Raw genomic sequence first — 25,193 nt, 5'->3', positions numbered from 1 at the left:
ATGATGGGACCCCGACCCATGACCACTGCCAAACTTTATATGTGAGACAAAAAGTTACCAGATTGTGACTCGTGGCTGTGAATGATAGGACCCCGACCCATGATCACTGCCAAACTTCATACGTGAGACAAAAAGTTACCAGATTGTGACTCGTGGCTGGGAATGATAGGACCCCGACCCCTGATCACTGCCAAACTTTATATGTGAGACAAAAAGTTACCTGATTGTGACTTACGGCTGGGAATGATAGGACCCCGACCCATGATCATTGCCAAAATTCATACTTGAGACAAACATTTACCAGACTGTGACTGGCAGCTGGGAATGAGAGGACCTAACCACCTCAACCCCTCATACTCCTGGCACATAGGGGAAAAAGGTCTCTTATTGTGACATGTTGTTGGAAATGATACCGCCTGTAGCCGCCCATCCTCACTGCTAAAATGAAATAAAAGAGTCAAAATTTCAAATTCAAATTGATTTATTGATTTATCATCTATTCGGCTACAGTCAAAAACTATATATATAGCACAAATTAAAAACACGTGGTCATTCAACAATATTATCATACCTCATTAGTATGTGAGCCAATCACGTCGCGTCATTCACGACCACGTGCCATGCGATAATTTTGACTCTTCCACGGCATTATTCCACGGCTGACGTCATCGATGACGCGATATTGCAAATGGCGGCCATTAAGGTTTCGACGAAATCGGCGATAAAAAACAGCATATTTACGGCGTTTTAAGCCAGGAAGTTGCACAGTGATACTGTCAGGGTCTTGAATTACACCCACAAAGTAGGTAGGTTGCATTGGGTGGGACTGTTACATCCACGAACAGAAAGTACAAGGCATTCAAGTTGGGCCTGGACTCGCTTCAAACAAACATCGTCTGCTAATGTAAACACACACTGTCTACAGTACATAATATACACGTCTTGGCTCCATACATGATTTGCGTATCCGCCGATTAAAAATCACTTTGACAGTGGTTTGGGTCGCTGTGCAAAACCTGCTGGGCCGATTTCTTCAAGGTTTGGTTTAAAGCCTCGTGAAATAATTTTTGACCTGACAAATAATTTTGACTATTCTATGACTTGACATGCAATATTTATATAATATTCAATGGTATTCTTCGTTGCGCAGATTATGTGCGCAAAAGCAAACACACAGTAGAATGTTCACTGTTTAATGCGATATCGACAACAGTGAAATGCTCTACTGTGGTATAGTAGAGAGTACGTTGCATGACACGGTACCGGCATGGTGATCCCAGTTCTTCTCGTCTCCATGAACATTCTATCAATAATCATCAATGTTCATATAAAACAGAACAAAAAGGTATAAGCAAACAACAATTTGACTGATAGAATTTTGTTTTTTACTTTCAACAAACAAGTGGTTCTCCGAGCAACGGTTCGTCAGTAATAAGCTCGTAAGGTGCGAAGCACTGGTGTGCGACGAAATGGACGCTCAATCAGCACAAGACACGTCAAAGATAGTACTGGTGAGAACCTTTACAAGTGTGCGATGTGCGACAAGACCTACAAGCATAAAGTGCACTCTCCGGGATGGTGTATGAGATACTGCTCGACGAGACCGTTCATTTTCATCGACGTTTTCTCACAAAAGTTCTGAAGAAACATTGCTCCTGAAATTTTTAACAAGTTTAGTAGGGTACCATGTCATCGCTGTCTAGTTGACGGTAGGCCGTCAGTTTCCTTTCAAAGCTGTGGAGTCAACCTCTGTGTATGTGTTTCGTGGTATTTTATTCGCAATTCTGCTCTTTTCTTAATTTTTTTCGTGATTTTGACCGATTTCTGCAATGACCGTACATGTTTCACTCTTAAAATTAAGTGGTAAATTTTTAACTAATTTGATTAGTAAAGCCAAAATAACCATTTAAGTAGTGAACATAACTATTAATTAGTTGTACTGAGGGAAAAGTAGTAAATAAAGTTAGTTGAAATAATAAGTTAACAAGCCTTACCAATCAGATGTGCGCAATCTAGAAATAACTATTTAATTAGTAAAACCGTCCACCAATCAGGACCGCGTAATTTGGCAGACGTTAAAGTGATCAGCGGCCATTTTATCCTCGCTTCAATTAGAAGCTTGATTCCGGGCAAAATGGAAAACTTCACCGAGGTGATTCTGAAGGAGTGGGGTATGGAGGAATTAATATCAGTCTTCAACGGTAAGTCACATAGCACCACTAGATTACCATTTTTTTACGTTTCGTAGTTTAAAATGTTATTTTAGGCCGTTTTCTGGTAGGCGCACTCTGAACGCCCGCCGTCCGCGCCGCGCACCACACATGCCACAGCCACAGGCCGTCCGAATCACGTACACTTTTTTCTCATCAAGATATGTAGGCCTATGCACATTCTTAGAGTGAAACTAATATAAATCTTTAGTCCGCAATGCATTAGGCTATTGAATTATATCACTTTCGGCCTCAAATACATGAAATATAGGCTAGGCCGACGTTTATAATTCTGTTCGAAGTTGCGCTTTCTCTCAGTTTTTCCGCAGACGCAGCTATAATCTGTGTCCGTTTTTTCGGGGGGAAGATAACTTAGTTGCTGGGGGTTTTTTTGCATGGAATGACTGCGAAACATGTTGCATCAAAGCGTAGGCCTGAAGCTGTGTTTCATACGACTGGGTAGAAGGCGCACATTTAGTCCACGTGCATGCCAGTTTATCTTCTTATTTTGAATATTCGCGCCATGTTACTTGAAAATTATACAAAGGTGGCGCATCGTTCGTTATTGATTTTGTTGATCCATCATGGCGACTGCCATCATCTGGCTCAACGAGTGAACCGATTTTGCTTCCTGACTAAGTCACTGCTGCTGTTTTTCCACATCTCTACTGCATAAAAGTGGATTAAGAACATTACTCAGTCTACGGTGCTATGAAGCACTAGAAAGTTTCCTTTTTGACTGACTCCTTGGTTGAAACTGGATGACCGCATTCGAATCCGACGAATGCGTGTATATTTGCATGTATTCGATTATCAATATCAATGACATTGTCATTGGAGATTGATCATTCTCATTCTGCTGATCAGTGATTGATTGTCATACACATGATACTAGTATGTCTCTTTGGTCTACATGTGGCTGTCGGTGTCTGGTCACTATGAGAAATGTGTACATTGCGTGTACGAAGCATAAAACCCAACTCTTGTCGTTCATTGGGTTTGTGCTCGACAGCAATGTAAATGTTCCAGCATGTTTTTTATAGTCTAAAGAGGTCATTTTTGCAGTCATACATGTCTTGTTGTATGATTTGTTGAAGTTGGTCTGCAGCACCATCAGTGGCAACTAATTTCGTGACCTTGCTAGAAAACTAGTGACTTTATGTTGACTATCAAGGAAAGCAGATAAATATTTCATGTTTTATTAATGACGACTGAGGTGGTATTCATGTATTTCGATTCGATGTCAATCATGTAGATAAAGGCTTGGCTGGTAATGTAATTGTTCACTGAACAGAAGGTCCTTGGCCTGTTTTTTTAGGCCTGGCAACAGGAATTTGAATGTAACTACATGCATGACAATCAGCTGACTTGCTGAATAGTTATGAAACTTGAAGCATGTATACCGGTAACGTTTTTTTGTACTTTAGGCACTCAAACAAAGAGAATCTTGTCTTTTAGAAATGAAGATATGCTCACTTTTTAGAGCATCTAAATACCAGTACCAGTAGATTTCTCAAGCCGCTCAGACCATAAGTGATTTACAATTGGATTTGAAATAATGATAAATGTTAAAAGGGCCAATTTTGTTAGCTCTGCAATCAAAATAAAATGTGGTGTAAAATTGGGATTTGACTGCAACAGTCATGACAGTCTGTAGAACTGTCAGTGTCACAGTGAACCTTTGACTTGTTGCTGCCTGTCCTTCCTACATTCACGACATATGAATAATGCTACTGTAACTGTACTCGAGTGATTGTCCTATTTTCTTGCCCTGCCCTGCCAAAATCAACTTTATCTTTGAATTGAGTGTACAACTCACACTATTGACTTTTTTTTTAAATTGTGTTTTTCCATTCTCCAGACATGTGCAGGTAAGTGAATGGTAATGAATTATACCCGCAGGCATCCATGTACTACATGTACTAAAGAGCCATTGGTTTTTTTTTTAGGCCGGGTCTATTTGGCAAGCGGCTCGCCGAACAGGCATGTTTTTTTGCCCTGCTTGGAGAGCCGCTTGCCAAACAGCACTAAAAATCAACTCTGTTCGGCAAGCCGGGCTTGCCAAACAGGGCAAAAATACTACCCTGTTTGGCGAGCCGGAGAGGTTACAACATGTTGACCAATCAGAGAGCAGTGACGTCATATTCGAATTTATATGCGCATATTTTAACAATGGCCGACTTCCCGCTCTCGATTCAATTTCTGTTACTAAACTCGGGTTTTGGTCAATAATCCATGAAGAAGCATGTACATGTACATGACTGTATGGATTTACAAAAAAAGTCATAAACGTGATTTAACTGATAAGCATGTTAAATGCATTAGTGTGCATTTCTAAAGGCGTTTCACTGTAACTCCAGTGTTGCTGACCGTGTTGCCACGAATGATAATGAGCTCCTGGATGGTTGAATATGCATGAGTTCGGCTCTCCATCTAGGGCAGAAAAAAGGCGCTGTTTGGTAAGCCGGGCTTGCCAAATAGTCACTTCCTTTTTTTTAATTGTTTTGAAAAAAAATTTAGACCTAAAAAAGTATCCAAAAAATAAAGATTTCACCATATGGTCACATGTTGGTATAATGGGTGCTGGATGACTATTTTCGAGATGAGCTGTCACGCTAAGTCTAATGAAAGGTGTTTTTACATAGGCGTATCAGTGTTTTTGTAATATACATGTATAATAAAATATTTTTCTAGACACAATCAGTAAAAGCTTCTCTGCTCCTTTTTTTCCTTCAGAACATGGCATTGACGAGGAATGTTTTCATCTCTTGGACGAGGATACTTTGAAGGAGTTAATTCCAAGGATTGGAACACAACTTCGATTCAAACAGAAGCTGTCATTGAACAGGAATGCTGTATCGGTAAGATGTGAGATTCATCTTAATTCTGCAAGAGTTTAAAGGAAAGGTCAAGGATAATTCAGTAGTAATTGAGCAGTCCAGGCAGTTCATGTGTTTTGTTTGTTCCAAAAACATTAAAGGGGACTTCCACTCCTTGTTCTTTCATTTGAGAACCATTCATGCAATAACCTATGCTGGAAATTATTTTGTTTGTGCACAGAATGGATGCCAACGGACCTTTCAGTCTGTTTGGCCTTACAAAAGGCATTTGATGAAACATGTTCTTGAACAAGACAGCAACAATGATACATTTATAAATGATGTGCCCGGAGAGGTGTTTGATTATAATAGTGAAAATGAAGACATGATGCATTCTGGAGATGATGTTGAAATTGATGGTGTAAATGATTTTCAGGACAAAGTCGTCATGCTGAGCTTGATGTTATGTCAATAGCTTCATCGTTCATTAGTAAACTGAAGGCCAAGGCAAACCTGCCTCTCTCTACTTTGAACACTGTCATTGAATGCACTTCCGAAATGTTTTCTGAAATTATTGAAGCATTGAAAGAGAAAACGAAGAAGGTAGTGGAAGACCTCGGGAATGGGATGAGGAATGATGATGATTTGGCAGACCTAATGAATGATTTTGAAGAGAGTCGGATACCTTTTACCGGTTTAGAAACTGGATGGCTTCAAAACAAATATTTTTTAAACCTCGGCACTTTCATTCCTCCAGTTTCTGTTCCGCTTGGAGTTGCCTTTAATCCCCAGCCAGACCCTCATTCTGGTGTTGTCCTCCAACGCCAAAAGCGTGACACATTTGAGTATGTGCCTATCGGAGACCTGTTGCTAGAAGTCCTTGATGCTGATTTGCTGGATGCTATCCCACAGTACAAGACCAGGGAACATGCGCCTGGGATTCTTGAAGATTTTAAAGATGGCAGTTACTACAAATCCAACCCAGCCCTGTGCGATCCTGAGACCATAAATATTTTACTGTATTTTGATGAGTTAGAAACTACAAACCCTTTTTCTCCCAAAGCTGGCACCCATAAACTGGGTTTGTTCTACTTCACCCTGAAATATGTTCACTCAGTACACCAGTCCAGTTTAAAGAATATGTTCTTGCTTGCTGTTGCCCTCTCAAAAGACATAAAGCATTATGGTTTTAATGCAATATTGAATCCAATTGTAGATGATCTGAAAGTGCTAGAATCCGAGGGTTTGTTGTGTGATGATGGAACAAAAGTGCGTGTGGTTTTAGGCCAGACAACAGGTGATAACTTGGGGCTGCATGGCATGCTAGGTTTTGCTGAGGGATTTACAGCTAACTTTCCTTGCCGCAGATGTTCGATGCCGAGAGATGATGCTCACACTGCAACTGCTGAAGACGACTCCCTGATTAGGACAGTTGAGACATATGATAGAGACATAGCCGTTGATGATGTTAGTAGAACCGGAGTAAAGAGGATGTGTCCGCTGAATGACTTAGTAGGATATCATGTCACTGATAACCATGTCTTTGACATTATGCATGACATTCTTGAGGGGGTTGGCCTAATAGAGGTAAAACTGGTCTTGAAGGCGATCATCACTGAAGGTGTGCTCACTCTCGATGTGATCAACGACCGAATAGTGTCATTTGATTATGGATTTCCTGAGTCGTCAAACAAACCCTCTGTGATAACTGAGCAAAGCCTGAATCGTTCAACTTCTGCAACTGGTCAAAAAGCAGAGCAGGCCTATTTTCTAATCAGGCATCTCCTGATTCTCATTGGCGACCTTGTTCCTGAAGATACATGTAATGATCACCTGCAAGTCATACGTCTCCTGCTTTCCTGCATGGACATCATCTTTGCCCCAAAAGTGAGTGAAGAAGAGACCTACTACCTCCAGCGACTAATTCAAGAACACCATGACCATTTCTTCACAACCTTCCCAGACAATCACCTCCTTCCAAAGCACCATCATATGTTACATTACCCTGCAGTAATCCGAGCCATTGGACCTCTTAAACACTTTTCATCAATGCGATTTGAGGGAAAACATGCATTCTTCAAGCAAGTTGCCCAAGTTACCTGCAACTTTAAAAATATTTGTAAAACCATGGCCAGACGCCATCAGATGACGTTGTCTGATGCCCTCATGAGGAAGGAGCTTTTCGAGTTCAAGCCATTGGAAAGTGGGAAGGGTTTGCTCCAGCCCCTGGATCACTTTGAGCCCCATCACAGTCTAATAGCAGAGGCAATTGGCTGTCCTGTTGACTCTGAAGTCTTTTCTGCTAAATTCGCTTGGTACCATGGCATAGAGTACAGAGCCAACGAGATGGTTTCTGTGGACTGTGATAAGGAATCAGGAAATCCTCTCTATTGAAAAATAGAGCAGGTATTCATTGATGACCAGACTCTAGTATATTTGTTGATTCAAGTCTGGGAAACCCTGTGGTTTGAAGACAGATATCATGCCTATGCTGTTCGGGAAGGAGACGAATTTCTGTGCATCACAGTCAATGAATTGCTTGACCATCACCCCTTTCACCTCATCAAGTCGTTTGATGAACATGACAGTTTGCGTTACATTGTTCCGAGGCATAGATAAGTTGGTATGTTCAGAGATTTTAGTCATTAGTGTGTACTTGCGAGAAAAAAAATTCGAAAATACAAGAACAATTTATCACATTGAAGGTGTGAAGTATTGAAGTGAAATGCAAAGTTTTCTGAAGTTATTGTATGTTATTGTACCTTTAAATTTATTTTCAGGATGCATCTCCACCAACCGATATGACTGGCACCAGCGATGACACAGAAAATGATAACATACACGTCCCAATAGAATCTAGCTCAACTTTTCATTCAGAATCAGATTGTAGTCCAGTCCAGCATTCTACGCTTTTAAATCTCTCACCAAGTTCAGTTCCCAGTGGCAGTAAAATATGTGCACATCCAGTATCAACTAAGGTGAATATTTTTATTTCAATTCAATCATGGAGGTATAATACCTCCATGATTCAATGTACTGCTTCAAGGTTCATTCTTCAATTGATACACATAATTTGCCATGAGAAGTTGCGTATGGGTAACATTACAAATTGAACAGGTCAGCATTTCCAACTGTCCAATCAACAAATTATGTCAGTTTTGCTATGACTTATGTATTTATTACAGACAAATTTCATCATCATTATAAGATGTATATTTTCAATTAAGAAGAGCTTTGCCATCTTTATTGCAGTTTCATGATTTTAAGACTTTCCTATGCAGCCAGAATGGTGGTAGATCTTTGTTAGCGGATGTACAGAAGCTTGGGTTCGCCCCAACAGTGTTGAGGAAAAGACTTGTGAAAATAGCAACTGGTTTTTTATTTGAAAAATGCGGAAAATTGTAAGTATCCTTCAAAAAATGTGTATGTGTATGTGTTTGCTTGATTTGGCTAGGCCAGCAGCCGCAGCACTTGTTATTTCGAAACTTTGTTATTTCGAAAACTGATATTAGGGGGGGGGGGGGTTCTTAAAGTGATTTTAGAGAACATACTACCAAGGATGTATACATCCTTGATACTACATTTATTTTTTAGTGTATCAGTGTGAATCATCTCCTTACTAATAAGTATAAGTAGTGTGTTGGTGTATTGCATTTACATGTAAGGAGTGAAATTCGTGTGCTTAATTTCCAGTCCCAAAACAGAGGACACGGAGGAACTTGCCATTGTGATTATCACAGTCATACCGTGTCTGAGGAATCCGAAGGGACAGGGCTTTGTAAGTATGACGGAGAGGCACAACCAAACAATTCCTTGATCACAAGGTGTCATTGTTTCTATGTAAAACTAAGTTTGCTAGTTTTCTTCGCAGCGCCAGCGGTTCTTGATATCACAGCCGAGGAGCGCCTGGGGAGGAGAAAAAATGTGTCCGCAGAAGCATCAGCATGAAGCCATTTTTTTTCTTCGTCATCTTTCAGGAAGAATTTTACCAAAGGGCTCGAGGTGGTCGACCTGCAAAGGGCTTTATCAATGACCGTATATACAATGTTCACAAAGAGGAGGCAAAACTGAAGATGGTTAAGAAAAGGGTCCAATTACCTGAAACAGTCCCTGCTGAAGAGGTGTTGTCTGTTGCAGGTAATCACAATAATATTGTCCAAGGCTTTGATATTTGAGACGTGTTTGTGGGTTAATGTAGAAAAGTTGTTTTAGATCACCATCACACCTCGTTCGGTTGGTGGTGCTAGTCACTGAGATCTACATGTACCTAAGGTGTACATGAGGGATACATGTCCTGATTTAATCAAGTCAATATGGGGTGATTAGGAGCCTCACAATCAGTGGTTAACATTGCTGGTAAAAGTGCAGTTAGGCCATAGTTTCATCCAGGGTGATATCTGCTAGCCACTACACCAGAACAAATTTTTCTCAAACAATTATATTTGTGTTTTTTTATTCAAGTCTCTGTTTATCTTCATCAGAATGGCAGATTCTACCCGAAAAAGAGTATAAGGAAATGACAGCATGGCTGAAACACAACATTGAACCGGCATCCAAAGTTTCGGACCTGATGGCTAAAACCGCAACAAATCGTCACCGTGAGATCTGTGAGAACAAAGAGTTGAAAGCGAAGGATATTTTGGCATCATTTCCAAGGCTTTTGGAGAGAGGAATGGTATGTATGACTATGAGTCTAATGAGACATGTTGTTTCTTGCAGAGGTACTTGGTGACGTGTCCGGCCAGGACACTGAAGGACGGAGAAGGAATATGTGGTTCTTCGATATAAAGATTTTATTCGAAACCTGGAATAAATTATACATTTTAGTACACAGAAAAATTGCCATTTAAAACCAGTGAATAAACCATTTCCATAAACATAAAACATTGCAAATTATCACAGAATTTTAACGAACAAAACTAAAGGTATAATCCTGATGATTTTGACGCACCTGGTTTCAATGCCTATTTACATGACGCTGGTGATAGAAATAACTGACTGAATCCAACTTATCTAGCATTATATTTTGGCAACCTAGCCTGGCCATGAAACCTAATAAGTGAAATAAATGTCTGTATCACCGAAAACCTACACCAATTAACAAGTGATTTAATGAGTGTCTAAATAGGATAAAATTGAAACTTACGAATCCACATATAGTTTGTTTTTCCTGTTTTTTGATAAGATAAAATGTTTGCCCCGGACTTGTTCGCGATCCGTCCACTTTTACGCCTTAAGTTAAAATGTCTCTTGAATGGGCTAATCCCGTGACGGTGCAAAATTACAGGTCATGCGCTCGGATCACGCGACCCTTTGTCCAATGCGTAATTCGCGCCTAAAGACCTAACTTTTAACGCGGGCTTTTCAAATACTGTTTAAATAATATAGTCCATTTCCGTTTCGACTTTTACAGCGAAACACTCTCCCCCGGCGATGACATAATCTATTCATCTCCCCCAACCCTCTGCAGGATACAAAACCACGATTTTCGTGATTGGGCGGTCATATACACTGGACGCAGTTTTTACTGTTAAGTTTCGCACGCGCCCATCCGATCCCTTATAAACTTTCACAACGCGCCCGGTTTTCCATGTACCGCGGATTGGATTTGTTTCCTTGATGAGAACGAAGTCCCATTCACACACGTCCCTTCTTGTAGTTTGCCATTTTCTGCGAGGCATCAATGACGGAAAGACGTCTCTATACCAACGATTCCAGAAGGACTTCACTATCTGTTGGCAAAACTCAACACGATGTCTTGGATTGTTCGTCTCCTGGAATGGCCCTTGGGGTACAGTGGCTGAGGCTCGTCCTAATAACGTATCATTTGGGCAGATATACGCACCGTCGTCCGGATCCGTTGAGCAACGCCCGATTGGTCGTTCATTTACAAGGTTAGCTACCTCAAATAGTACGGTCTGTAGCTCAAATGCTGTCAAAACCTGATCTCCAATTGCGTGTTTGAGCGCGGTTTTACAGGATTTGACGAGAGCTTCGGCACACCCGTTATGATGCGCAGCTGTGGGGGTCAGGAACTGCCATCTTGTCCCTCGCTCGCAGCACCATTCTTTCACTTGTGGAGCGGAACCTACCAGTTGGGGACCACGATCGCTGAGGATGGTCTGAGGGGTACCTCGGATTGAGAAGAAGCGCCGTAGGACCTGAAGGAACTCCATGGTTGAGTAGTCAACGGTTATATCCAAGTAGACTGCTCGCACATTTAGACAGGTGAATAATACTCCGTATGCCTTGTCATGTTTGTTTCTGGTTATCCTAATCTTGAATGGGCCGAAGAGATCCAATGCGGTATTCTTGAATGGAGGTGTCATTGGCTGTAAGCGCTCCACTGGAAGTTCTGCCATGATCTGCATTTCTGACTCGGCTGTCATCTTGCGACAGAAGACACATCGATACTTGACCGTCTTCGCCAGCCTAGTCACCCCAATAATCCAGTACTTTCTCCTTACTTTCGCCGCAGTCGCTGCTACACCAGAATGTCCATATTGATGTGCCCTGTGAACAATGAGATTTGAATACCAGTGATTGTTTGGCAAGAGAGCAGGATGTTGTGTATCATAGCTAACCATAGCCTTTCCTACTCGTCCGCCTACCCTAATGATTCCTTCACTGTCCACAAATGGTGAAAGGCTGGCCAGCTCATGTTTTCCAAGCAACAGATGAAGCGAAGATTGTGCATGAATGAGAAGTTTTTTCTCCGCATTTTCAACTTCTTCTACTGACAATGGTCCTGAACGCGGCTGACATTTGAATTTCCACTTTGTGCAGAAGTTTTGTATGAACTGCATTATGTGCGCTGTAACTCTGATTGCGCGTGACTGAGATGAGAATTTATTCATGTTTGCAAGTATCGGCGCGGCTACGGATACATTCATGATCATGCGAGCGGATTTTAACTCACTTTCATCCTGACAGTCTGTGTCTTCCACGGTAGGCCACTCACTTATGGGCAATTTCAAAAAAGGTGGCCCGTACTTCCAAGATTCAGCCAAGTTTTCCACGGAGCACCCTCTGCTGACGTCATCGGCAATGTTCAGTTCGCTAGGACAGTGCCGCCAACCTTTCACATCCGTCTTCATCTGGATTTCGCCAATGCGGTTGGATACGAATGTGTTAAAGGTTCTGGCTTCACTCTTTATCCATGCTAAAACTATCATAGAATCAGAAAACAGAACAGTATTTTCTACATCAAAATCGCATTTCCGCAATAATGGTTTCTTTCAAATGGCTGGCCAAGACTGCTGCTTGTAATTCTAATCGCGGTATTGTGAGCGGTTTTAGCGGCGCGACCCTAGATTTTGCCATCACGAACCGAGTTTCATAGCTGTCGGAAGTTTTCCATCTTACGTACGCGACGCAGCCGAATCCGTTTTCAGACGCATCACCGAAGATGACTAATATTGGTTGACCTTCAGACTCGGGTGGGGTTAGGCATCGTTCGATTTTGTATGCTTTCAGCCTCTGCAAGTCTTTAAACCACGTTGCCCATTTTTGTTTTACAGGCTCAGGGAGGTCTTCATCCCATTGATATTTCTCCTTCCACAACTCTTGTAACCAGATCTTTGCAGTCAAGATGACTGGAGCGGCGATGCCTATCACGTCAAAAACTCCCGCTATATTTACAATTAATCCCTTCTGTTCAATTAACCCCCATAATTACATGTTACAATCAATGACTTTCCCCATCCGCTTATCGTCTATCTCCTACAGCTTGGCCCAGCTGTCGGGGCTACCCACAGCTAGGCACCTGTAATTTGTATAGCCACGCCAAAAGTCTTTCTCCTCTGGCTCTGCTGGGCCCTCATCTCGACGGAACAGCTTGACGCTGTAGGCAAATGAGCGCTGCAATGCAAATGGCGAGCGATTAATAAGAATGCAATATCACAGGGTATGGCTGTTTGTCTGGTCAAAATAAAGTAGTGATGAATAGTCTAATTTTGGCCATCTCCATGTACATGAGGGGTGCACTTGCAATCTGCAGATACATGTTTGCTGCTAACTGAATACATGTAATGAAACATATATCGTAACTCTATGGCAGGTCCATGACAAGCACATATCACACTGTTGGATGAACCATGTATCATGTACCGACCGGCATGGCCATGGGATGTACTCCCTTGGGCTTTCCATTTAGCTGTTGAATAGAAATATACACTTACAGTAAATATATCAAGCAGAACAGATCAATCTAGATCAGATATGTTTATATCGGATAAGTTTAGATTTATGTTAATGGGCAGGGTGAATAATATCGAAACTCCAGCCCAACAACGCAGACAGCACTCATCAGACAATCCTATTCAACATAATCACGATGAGCAGTATATTGTCAGTTGAGTGGAAACTGTTGATGTTGAGGTGCATGTGATTGTACCAGGTTACATAAGACTGGTCAAGCGACTTAAGCACTTAATACACCTCTGCTAATAGGCTAATAGCGACCTATATGTAAGTTACCCTGGGACTCTAATAATTGATTCTCATAAGTTTTGGGGCCGTTAATTAATAACTTAAGATCGTTTAGTGAACACCCCGGGGTGAACACTCAATGTTAATCATGTGTATGTTCCATACTGTGTGAATTTCGTTTATTGATTTCGATTGCTATAGCTTGGCCGAAAGACAAGGTAACTGTATTCTGGATGAACCCAGGCAGATGCATACAAATTAGAGGAATTACCTTTCTCTTCAGGTCACTCCCGTACTGAGTAAACCTATGTTTCTTGTGAATGTAGCACGCCTGGATAATGTGCGGATCTGTAGAATCTAAGCCGTGCGTATTCAGCAGCGATGTTATTTTATCCTTGAAAGAGAAAGGACATGGTGAAAGGTGAATCATATTTAAAACACTAGTGACTATGCAGTACACATGTTCCGTCAACTAGTATTTAGAATGACTTCAGTCAATAGATAGTCTTGGATCAGGCCTTCGGTCACCGTGGCTGTGGTGGTAACAGAAAGATCATCATGGCCTTATAATTGCCATGTTTTACAAAGAGGGTTAAACGAGTTGTTATTCTGATTGGTTGTGATTGTTGTCCTTGATTATGAGGCCTACCACTGAACACCTAGCATGATTTGAAATGTTTGCATGGCGTGGGATCATCAGTTTATGGTTACTAACTACTGTAATTCAAAACTTGACTTTCTGCTAGCAATTCTCTCCATTTTCCATTTTCTCCTCTCTCCAACTCACTACTATCGCTATTGACTGCGTAACATACACTAACATTCTTTCGCTATCATTGCTAACTTCATTTACTAGAACACTGGCCTCTTTGTAGCCGATTATGTAACCCATAGTGGAAACACCTGACAGCGCCGCCCGGCATGATCCACGTGCTACTGGCATATTTATAACTCGTAGTAAATAAGGTTGTAAAAATATGCAAATGAGATGCCGTATATGGAAACCATTACGTCACTAAGCAGTTCTTATTTCTGCTACGGGTGGCGCTGTTGCTTGCTTCTGGAGGCGCTATTCAACCTCTTTAATGGCTCGAGGGAGAGTGGTTCCACCAACACCACCACTGACATATTACATATTTTGGACACCTTTCAAATTTTTGGGACCCTCTGTCGTTCTCGGCATAACTAATTTTCCGAGTTAACTGGGATACTGTTCTCTGTATTAATACTACTAGTTGATAACTAACAAATTTGCCCCCCTCAGCACACTTACTTAATATTACATATCATGTTTTTTTCGTCTCAAACCAACCATACGATGAACTATTCATCTAATGTGTTTGTGTTGTCACTTATATACGTTTTGCTTAAAGGGGGACTATAGGCAGGAGCAGGCGGGTCAAATTGACTCTCTTCAGGTGACTATATACACGGTAAGCAGGTAAGGGCTCTGGGTCATGTTAGATTCACCACTAAATATATGCCTCCTACAAGCACGAATAGTTTTGACGTACTGTGAGATGTGAGAGACTCCTATTGGCGATTTCTTGTGATTTTATCTTGCCGACCTAGCTACTGCCTATAGAGTTCCTTTAAGGTTTGGTTTTGTAACGGAGAACAATAAATAAAATCATTAAGCCAGCAGCTATCATCAGTCATAAGAATCGATCTTACCCATGCTATCCATAACGGTCAGGATCACGCCGTTTGACAACTGTTATTGTTCCTTAGATTGTATTGTGCTACTGTTTCAGTTCGAAACCAATTCTGTATTTCATGAGAGTGAGAGCTAAAAAAGTAAATATCGTCGGTTCCTCATCATTATCATTCTACCCCGTGAGCGAGCGATGACGGTGAAGTATTGGCGATAGGTCCTGTGTGCTCTTGGAACTTGATCATTCCAGCAAATTCTCCGAAGAGAGCTTCTTTGTCGGTTGCTTTCAGCACGGTCCTGCAGGATGATGCTGTCCAGCTCTTAGTACCTCTTGTGACTAACCTTACACTGCTTCTGCTTTGCAACCACCGTCAGCCAGGTAGGGGTCTTGATGTCTATATTCGATGCAGTTTTGTGAAGTTGTCATTTGAAATGTAAGACACAACTGTCCTGATGTCAAACGTACCATTATATCAAAATCACTGAATTCGTTTGATGTGTGAGGATGATAAATGACTTGAGATATCGTTTTGTTACAGTAAACACATATTTTTGTCAGGCGGAACGCTCTTTTTTTAATTTCAGCCAGACTCTCCATGATTGTGGTGCATACATATAATATCCAGTGTAGATTAATCTATATTGATAATATGAACAATAGCCTGGTGTGACGTAGCGGCTTTTAAGGCACTGGTACCTCTCTGTTAAAACAGCTGAACACCTATATCAAAATAACAAAGAGTTTATTATAAGAGAAAATTATGTAAAAATTTTTTATAGCCATCTGCTGAAATAAAGCATATAAATATTAGTCATGAGAGTTCGTGTACAAAGTGTAGCAATGTTCAGTTCAGTCCCTTCAGTTCACAAGGGCAAAGTTCACACGGCAATGTTCACAGGGTAACTGAGAAAAAGGTCCAGTTCCAAAGATGAATTCCAAGTATAACTGAGAAAATGTCCAGTTCCGAGTAAGGGCCCAGATATGGCGACACAGAGGTGTAAAGGGTTAAAAGGCAATTATGAGAATACGGACTTAGGCTATCCGTTCCCAATAAGAATACGGAATTTAGGCGTTCCGATTCGAATACGTATATGTGTGCGTTTCACAGCTGCAGCGAAGACTCCATTCAGCACCGACGCCAGGCGATCATAATTCCCGAACCGAAAAGTCCGGATTCGATAAACAGCTTCCCCGAAAAGGGATTCTGGAGCTCCAATTCGACACATTCGGCACTAACGCCAGGCGATCATAATTCCCGAACCGAAAAGTCCGGATTCGATAAACAGCTTCCCCGAAAAGGGATTCTGGAGCTCCAATTCGACACATTCAGCACCAACGCCAGGCGATCATAATTCCCGAACCGAAAAGTCCAGATTCGATAAACAGCTTCCCCGAAAAGGGATTCTGGAGCTCCAATTCGACACATTCGGCACCAACGCCAGGCGATCATAATTCCCGAACCGAAAAGTCCGGATTCGATAAACAGCTTCCCCGAAAAGGGATTCTGGAGCTCCAATTCGACACATTCAGCACCAACGCCAGGCGATCATAATTCCCGAACCGAAAAGTCCGGATTCGATAAACAGCTTCCCCGAAAAGGGATTCTGGAGCTCCAATCAATTCAAATCACAAGGCAAGCATAACCAACTGCTTTCCTTGGAGTCTTTCTGAGTCCTCGCCAAAAGCACACACCAACAACCATAGATCACCCAACCACTCGCCATTGTCAAGTCATTGTTAAGTCATTGTAAAGTCATTGATCTGCACTATTGTCCAGTCCTACATGAATGTTCATTCCTGATTCTAACTGATTCCATATTACATCACTATGATCTTGGATAACATTATGACCATGGTTATGGTTACATGATTCTGATCTTAGATTAAATTGCTCAATTGACTCACAATAAATGGGATTCATCACACCTGGACTGCGAAGATCCGATCCGATGTGCCTTAGATAACCCTGAATCATCAGCGCAGTGGTCTCAAAATATTGAATATGGCATGTTAAGACATCTTGCTGCAGACAAACAGATCAATTATGACGTTTAACAGCGTTACCTTACAGTGCTAGGTGATCGCTGGATTTATTAGTTTTTTTAATGTTCGGTGGCTTTGGTAGACATGGCGGCGCTTGCACACAGTGCAGAGTTCACTATAGTTGTCTCTGGCATCGGCATCGCCCAGCCAGATGGAGGCACATACGATGCTATTTCTCTTTTAGCGTGTGCTCTATTGTGTATCAATCCGGACTGTTTAACAGTAGCCGCGCTACACGTTGATGCACGGTTTCACTGTCATCTGAGTGAAAAGAAGGCCACGTGTATGGAGAGGGTGGTGGCGTGTCGTCAAATGGGTTCACGGGTATACCAGAAGAAGGTTCGTGTAGCTTTTTGAGCAACCAAGTGACAGTGTAAAACACCATTGGTTTCTCCCAATGGTATACGTGGTAGATTATTGATCGAGAGGTATTCCATTTTTCTGGTCCTCCATGTCCAAGGAGGTTCTCGAGTAGTAGCCCAGAGATATATCTGCACTTTCCAGACTGATGATTGGTGGGGCTGGATCTTATTACGGCATCAGGCAAGAACTCACTATCCAGATTCAGTCGGTCCTTTTTTAAAAATAGCGGGAAATTTGGTCTGGAATCTGTATGATTTTTAATGGGCTCACTCGGTTACCATGGTTTACATGGTTTGATTTCTGATTTTCGGAGGTTTCATACACAAAACCGCACGGGATTGATTTCAAGAGATATATATCAGACCACACCCGAGTAGTGGTCATTGGCTTGGAAAACCTTTAGGCTGCGGGTCGAGCGGTTTGCTTGTGGTATACCACACCGGCAGAAATCAAACGAAATCAAACGAAATCGAATTATATCAGTGTGGAATTACATTTACATGGTTGTGTTGTAGGATGTTGCCCAGTGGCTTTCTGAACACTTCCTGTCTGGTGTGAATGAGGAGAAGGAATGAGGTGTGAATTTGCTTAGGGTAAGTGTGCCAAACCTTTCGTAATATACAATGTACACTTGGTGGATATCGCTAGGTTCAGTGAAACCAGTTTCAAAGTAGTTACACGTATTCAGTTGGGTTGTTTAGTTAGTTTGGTGTGATTAGCCAGTTTGTATTAGTTTGGTGTGATAAGCCAGTTTGTATTAGTTTGGTTGTAGATAGCCAGCTTTGTATAGATCTTTGTGTAATAGGCCTGTGGAAGTGTACAGTGGTAATTTACATGTGGGAGGACAGGGTGTTGTCCGGTATGACCGTCTGGTATTGTAAATGTATGGGCGGGTCAAAGTACTGTGTGGTGTATGGAGCTCCATCCGGGTAATTAATTAATTAGTAATTTAGTTAAGCTAATTGCATGCTTGCCGCTGGGTGTGTTTACTTGTTCATAGTTGTTAAATTTCTACCAGTTACTTAGTATGTTTCCTGTTTATTCTATTTTAGTTCCTATATTAAACGTGAAGTGCAGAAACCCGTTGGTTGTGTCATCACTGGTCGCAGCGTCAATCTGGGCGCAACATCGAATCTGTTGCAACTTTCAAACGCTTTCTCCGGGCAAAAAGGTTAAAGATTAACTGTTAGTTTGTGTCCTATCAATGACCACGTTAAATCTTTCGGTAAACTCTGGGTTAACACTATTAACAAGAATAAGCCCGCTGTTAACCATGAGATTAGATCACTTTGCAAAGTTCTGGGACAACCAAAGGTTAATTCAAAATTAACAGTTTTTTTATTCTAGTGTTCACTCCGAATTAACTTGCATGACATTGCTTTAACACTAACACATAGAGTTAGCACATTTCCATAGCAAATACTCGTAATATCTAATGTCTAAGGTTTCAATGTGATTATGGCATGTATGGCTTGCAGTCTATTAGATCCTAAGCCATATTGTGCTGTTACTCGTCGTGGCTGTGTGCGTCTGTACGTATACGGCGGCGGTTACAAACTGTAACTCGACCTTGTGTCAGCTACAATCCTGGGAAGTCGATTAACCCCGATTGAACTTTACTTTAGGAACAACACGAAAGCATCAGCAATTGAGGCGGTGAGAACCATGAGTCGCCGAATCGAAAATTTGGTCAAAAGTGAGTTAAGTGCATGTAGCAACCTCTTACGCTGAATTCTAATTTTGACATATTGAGGTAGTTTAGATGGAACCACTCCAATTTTTTTCCATTAAAATGTAACAAATTAACCTTTAGCTGCTTCGTTCATCTTGGAACCGGTTTGAGTCCGCATTGTACATACAACCGCTGTGCCGTCAGTACTCGTTCTCCGGGTGAGCAGTTTATGTGTACCTAGAAGATTTTTACCGGAGCAGATTTTCGTGTTTGAAGACAATTTTACACAAAACTGTGTGGTGTTAGATCATCAAACTTTGGAGGGACCTTTGTCTCCTTAGGACCAATTTATCTAGAGCTTCCTGGTAAGTTTATAAGTAACTGTGTATTTGTAATAAGTGTTTTTACGGGTGCAATTTCGGACTTTTGTAAACTTGTCCGCCATGTTTGATGACGTCATTCTCATCAATTTGTTTGGAAGCTGGACCCTTGTTTTCCGCGTGTTGTAAGTTTTAAAGTGGTTCAAAAGCAGGATATTTTGAGCATAAAAGTGTTTTGAAATGTTTCATGTGGTAAAACTATGTTTATAGCATCTGGGGATGTCGATTTCAAAGCTCTGGATTTTGAAGTGTGGTTACAAATTGTGCCTAAAGTTGGTGCATCTTTCAAAACATTGAGCATCTTTCAAGAATCGTAATTTATCTGGGGACGGGATAGCCCGTGGGAGGACCCCGTAGGGGGGTATAAAAGCTCATGTAAGCCCCAAAACAATGAGATTGCCTGCACACCAGGCCCAATTAGCCAACTAGCGGTTCTCCTAGTAGAACTCTTACTAGTACACTGAGAATTATCATTTAAGTCAGGTTAGTACTGTCTTACATTCTGTCAGATTCCTCACGCACATGTTTATGCATTGTGTAGCTTGCTAATAGCAGCACTGGTTATCCATGAGGATGAATGTACTTTGATTAATCTATAGGCAAAGCAAAGGCAGTAGCTTTGATCTTTTTGGTGTACCAACTCCAAATTGACTTGAGTCAGCTCCTGAACCCAGAGGGTTATATTTGAGCAATCCTATCTAATCTATTGGTATTTCTGGGGAGATAAACAATGAGCACATATATCCAGATGATATCATCATCATTGGCACTTTTATAGAACTAGAAGATCTAGTTGAGTTTTTGGACGAGTTAATTGAACTCATGGTCCGTCTTATAGACGGCGAAGATATCAACATGAGTCGATATCCTTCTATCAACCATTTACTGTAAATATGAGATTGTTTGGAGAGTGTTTTAATCAGACCAAGAGCTGACTGCTGAGTTGTTTTGGGAGTGTTTTAATCAGACCAAGAGCTGATTGCTGTGTTTAAAGAGTTCCATGTTGTGTCACTGTAATTGTGTAGTTGTAAATAGTTGTAAATAGTTGAAGTCAAGTGTTGACATTAAAATATATAATCACATATAAGTGTCTGTCCTTTGTGGAACAGTAGAGTCTTCATCTTCCTGAGTCATATCCTCCGATTCTCCATGGCCCTGATCCCTTTTGAAAGTCCCTGCCTGAGGAATTCAGAAATGTCTTCCTGATTGTGCTTTTGTCCCTGTCTCTAGTGACACCTTGACCGCTCAGAATGGCTTTCCCGTTACAAACAATTCAGATATTGAGGACCCAGAACCAAGCCTTTTTTTAAATTGAAAGTCATTTAGTAGACCAGTTCTTACCGCCTAAATGTATGCCTCATACGCGGGTTATGGTTAAATTAACGGATAGAAGGTCCTTATTTTGTCTCTGTGTCACTATGATATTGAGATATGTGACCCACTCTGCCAAATTGAGGCTGTAGGGAGAAATTCCTGAAATTGAGCTATTGGTACTGGTTTATTCTTTAAAATGATGTCTGATACATGGGGATCTCTTGATGATGGGCTGAGATACGAACATCATAATATATCACCCTCTTAAATAAAAAGATGAGACAACCTTGTCCGAAAATAGGTTATTTATGGATAAGCACTTGAAAGAGCAACTTGGCTTTAGTGGCCTCGAAACACATCTAGACATAGTTGAAATGACTCAGGAAAGTCATAAAATCATTTTCCTCCCCCTTTTCCCCTATTTCTCCCTTCTTCGATGATAGTAATAATAAAGTAATATTTATTTTTCGCCTTTCCAAACCCTGATAAAGCCGGTACCCTACCAAAGTCGTCCTGAAATTGTTTGGAGAGAGTTTCATATGTTGGGGAGACCGTTGCGCGGCAGCAGAAAGTTGGACAATGTTTGAAGATCGTGTGTGCTGTGGATTGTTCTCTGGTCATAGTATCCCATCGAAATACTTTGGTGGAGGTCCGTTCAAAACCTTGTATGCCAAAAGAAACGCCTTGTGTGAGATCCTGCATTTTACCGGCAGCAGGTGTAACTCTTTGAGCACATGTTTTATGTGCTCAAATTTCCGCCGGCGGCAAACTCTCCTGGCAGCCCAATTTCGAATGCGCTTATTAAGTGAAATAGTACTTTTCGGAAGACCGTACAGAATACCATTTAAACAAAGGCTACCGAGGATGCTCTTTCAGAATTTGTGTTGTTCAGCTGACTCCCCCGAAGAATCAATGACTGATTTTCCGAATCTTAACGAGCAATGGCTCGGGAGTTGGGTTTGTTCCGAACATTGGGTCACTGATTTTTCTCTGTCTTTGATGGTTGAGGCAATACCAAGATAAATTGAGGTTTGCGTCAATATCCGAGTGGCACCGACGGCAAATAATGTTTGGGCAGCAAACGAACGACTCGGCTAAACATATCGGCTGCAGCTCTCACTAAAGATGTTGTTCTCTGTGATTCAGCATCTATATCACTTGAAGCAAGATATCACAATTAAAGGAGAGTTTCCAGCGCATAGTGCTAGAGTTTATTACCACCAGGGACTCCAGGTAGTCGCGATGGCCGCTCCTGTCGATATGATCTTCTCAACGCCTCGAAATGTGTATGTCTATCGCCTGAACAAGACAATGTCTTCTTATATACTGATTAGGCATTTCACTGTAAAAGAGCTAATCCTTATATGTGGTGAGTATAGGAATAGTTTTGTAGGAATAAGTAATACAGGAGTTACCTGGCTTGTGTCGGAACGGAGGACTGTTAAAATCACCATATTTGAACTTGAAGGTAACATACGGAAACTAAAAATCCCTTATAATGAATTTAAGACGCGTCTTGTGAGTGGGCGTAAACGTTTTCGGTGGTTAAGAGTGGCGACATGCGGAGAAAATGTTTTCTTAGAGCTAACTTATGCGATGAAACGAACATATGGCAACAGCAAGACGAACGGACCCATCGCTGTGTCACTGTCATTTCTACACTGGTTCAAGATACAAGACTGTGGACTTTTCTTCAAGCTTAAACATGTAAAGAACTTGGGTTCAGCAGGACAGCCTCGAAAGGCAGAGTTGTACGAAAGGAGTGTTGAACTCAAAAATATCCAGTGTGATAGAGAATGCATTTATTCGTTTACCTTCAGACCTTTTACAATCCGATGCAAAACTCTCATTGATGACAAAACAAAGATGGAAGTCTTCAATGACTTATGGCTCATGTATGAATATAACGAAGCCTATCTACTTGGAAACAAATACCTTATAGTTAAATCTGACAATAGCATCGAACTATTTGATAAAAGACAGGATTTGCATGGAAAGTGTGTACGAAATCGTTCACGTAGACAATGATCACGTTAAAACTAAGAAAAAATTAATTAGTAGCGGGAGTGGCCAAATGAGGTGGCTGATGTCCTTCACCGCCAAACATGACAGGTCATATGCTATCCTTCCAACCAAAGCTGGTGAATTCGTTAGCTGGCCAAGGGGGAATAGGGGCCAGCATATACCTTTAGTCGCGAAGATCTATAGCAAAAGAGTTTAATAAAAGGTGAATAAGCAATGGAAAACTCTCGGAATTCGTTCCAGAGTGGTAAGTTAGGTTCAAAAATTTGTTTTCTTCATATTTTGACAAAGTGTTGTGAATATTACGCGTTGTACTTCGAGTGTTCTACAACTTGTAATACTGGTAGAGAAAAAGACGCCAGGGCCACTGGAGGTTGTTTCCACTATCATACCAGGGAGAAAGACAATTGAGGCTAGGATCCCACGAAAGGTTGTTTCCACTACCAGTGAAAAAAGAAAACGATCGTGACCATTGGCCCAGGGAAGGGTGTTTCATCTCTACCAGTGACACTCTGGTGTTTTGGGAATCCCCATTTCTTGCTACACAAGAGTTGAATACAATGTACTGGCTTTGTTTGGAGGAAAATCTTCCATTTCTAGTAGAACTTCGGTGGCTTAACACTCATCTCTCATAATAAATTGCAGAAAAATGGTTGCTTACTGATAGTATATAAGGTTTTGCTATAATACCCACTCGATTTTGCTAACTAAAAGTGAGACCCTCAAAATAGGCAAGAAACGATGTATCAAAAGCATAAACACGTTAGAGTGGCATTATTCAAACTTATGGAATATAAAAATAAATTGGCTAAGTTTACCCGTATATTCCATCATAGAATCTATGATGGCCCATCATAGATTCTATAACGGATTCTACCAACTATCCATGGATGGCCCATGGACGGAACGTTCATGATTAATCCCCGTCAACTATCATGGATAGCTGATGGCCCATGAACGTTCCATCCATGGAGCCCATGGATGGATAGTTCATGATTATCGCAAACAACGTTTAACAACAGTTACTGGTCTCCCATCAGCTATCCACTGATGGGCCATGGGTGGAACGTTCATTGGGCTTCCATGGATGGAACGTTCATGGGACTTCCGTGGTAGATTCTATGCTGTGAGTTCCATCATAGTTCCACTAGTGTCAGAGTGTATCACTTTTTGCTCCCTCCTGATTGGATGAAATGTGATCACTTAAACATCCCTTATAAGTATACTTTGTCCTTGTCCTGTGTATTTCATTACCACCTAAGACATACTTAGTGAATGGCATCGTTTTACAACTGATTTTATTTTGATTAATCAGTCTAGCCCGTTAAGTGCGTAGGGCGTTATATAACGTCCTGGACAACTGCCACTCACTGTGTGTAGGGCGTAATATAACGCCTAGGAGGTATTTTCTCCAACCTATTCTTAGAACATAGTTCGTCACTTGGGGGAATCCCTTGGGAATTCCCCCACAATCGCAGCATGTGTATAACGGCTCTCCTGAGTGCGTAGGACGTTATATTACGTCTTGGAAACGTGGTCGAGGAAATCTTTGCCTGAACATTTGCAAGACGAAACAACCTCGTTCTGACTAACAAAATCTCGTTCTGAGTAACTTCGTGTTCAGCTTTGAGTTTGACTACGCACGTGGACAATAATGGCATCGTCCAGCAAGCGCAAGCTCTCTGAAGAAGAGGTTTTGAACAGTATTCTGGAGTCGGATGATGATTTGTTGTCTTACGTTGATTCGGAATATGAAACTGACGATCGGGAATGAGGCGTATTTGATAAACGCCAGTGACTTAGACACTCAATCTGAGCCTGAGGGTGATGATCCTGGTGATCTTAGTGCCAGTAGTAGTGATAATGATGGGGCTGCTGGAGATGGGCCCGCGCCCCGCCATGTGGTGGCTCGTGCAAGAGGACCACGTGGTCGACCACGTGCAAGAGGATCACGTGTGCCAGATCGAGATTGGAGTCCACATGGGCAAGCAAGGGACAGGTTCCCTTTCACTAGCAATCCTGGCTTGAAGGTGAACATTGACGACCCAGAGGATCCTCTGGAGTTTTTTTAACTCTTTTTCAATGATGAGTTGATTGATCTGATCGTAACTCAGACCAATCTATTTGCCCAACAGTTCATGAATGACAAGAGACCTGGACTGAAACGTCGCTCTCGGGCTTAACAATGGGAAGATACTACTGGTGATGAGATGAGGGTTTACTTAGGCTTGTATACAACCCCCTGGAGAAGAAGAAGGGCTGAGTATCAGCAGTATTTTTCGAAG

At 41.5% G+C, this 25,193-nt stretch overlaps 1 protein-coding gene across 1 annotated transcript; it reads left to right on the top strand.

Moving 5' to 3' along the window:
- The first annotated feature begins 2,100 nt into the window (after positions 1-2,100).
- LOC135498188 (uncharacterized) lies at positions 2,101-20,604 on the top strand. The gene is made up of 9 exons (XM_064788395.1): positions 2,101-2,201; positions 4,947-5,071; positions 7,810-8,007; positions 8,282-8,430; positions 8,723-8,807; positions 9,007-9,166; positions 9,511-9,704; positions 18,036-18,113; positions 18,573-20,604. Exons 1-8 carry the CDS (start codon positions 2,135-2,137, stop codon positions 18,093-18,095), a joined length of 1,038 nt encoding a protein of 345 aa, XP_064644465.1. The 5' UTR covers positions 2,101-2,134; the 3' UTR covers positions 18,096-18,113; positions 18,573-20,604.
- Positions 20,605-25,193: the final 4,589 nt, after the last annotated feature.

The sequence above is a fragment of the Lineus longissimus genome, chromosome 13, assembly GCF_910592395.1.
Source record: "Lineus longissimus chromosome 13, tnLinLong1.2, whole genome shotgun sequence".
NCBI classification, from domain to species: domain Eukaryota; kingdom Metazoa; phylum Nemertea; class Pilidiophora; order Heteronemertea; family Lineidae; genus Lineus; species Lineus longissimus.
Note: the sequence above shows the minus strand (reverse complement) of the source record. Positions and strands in the feature narration are given on the sequence as shown.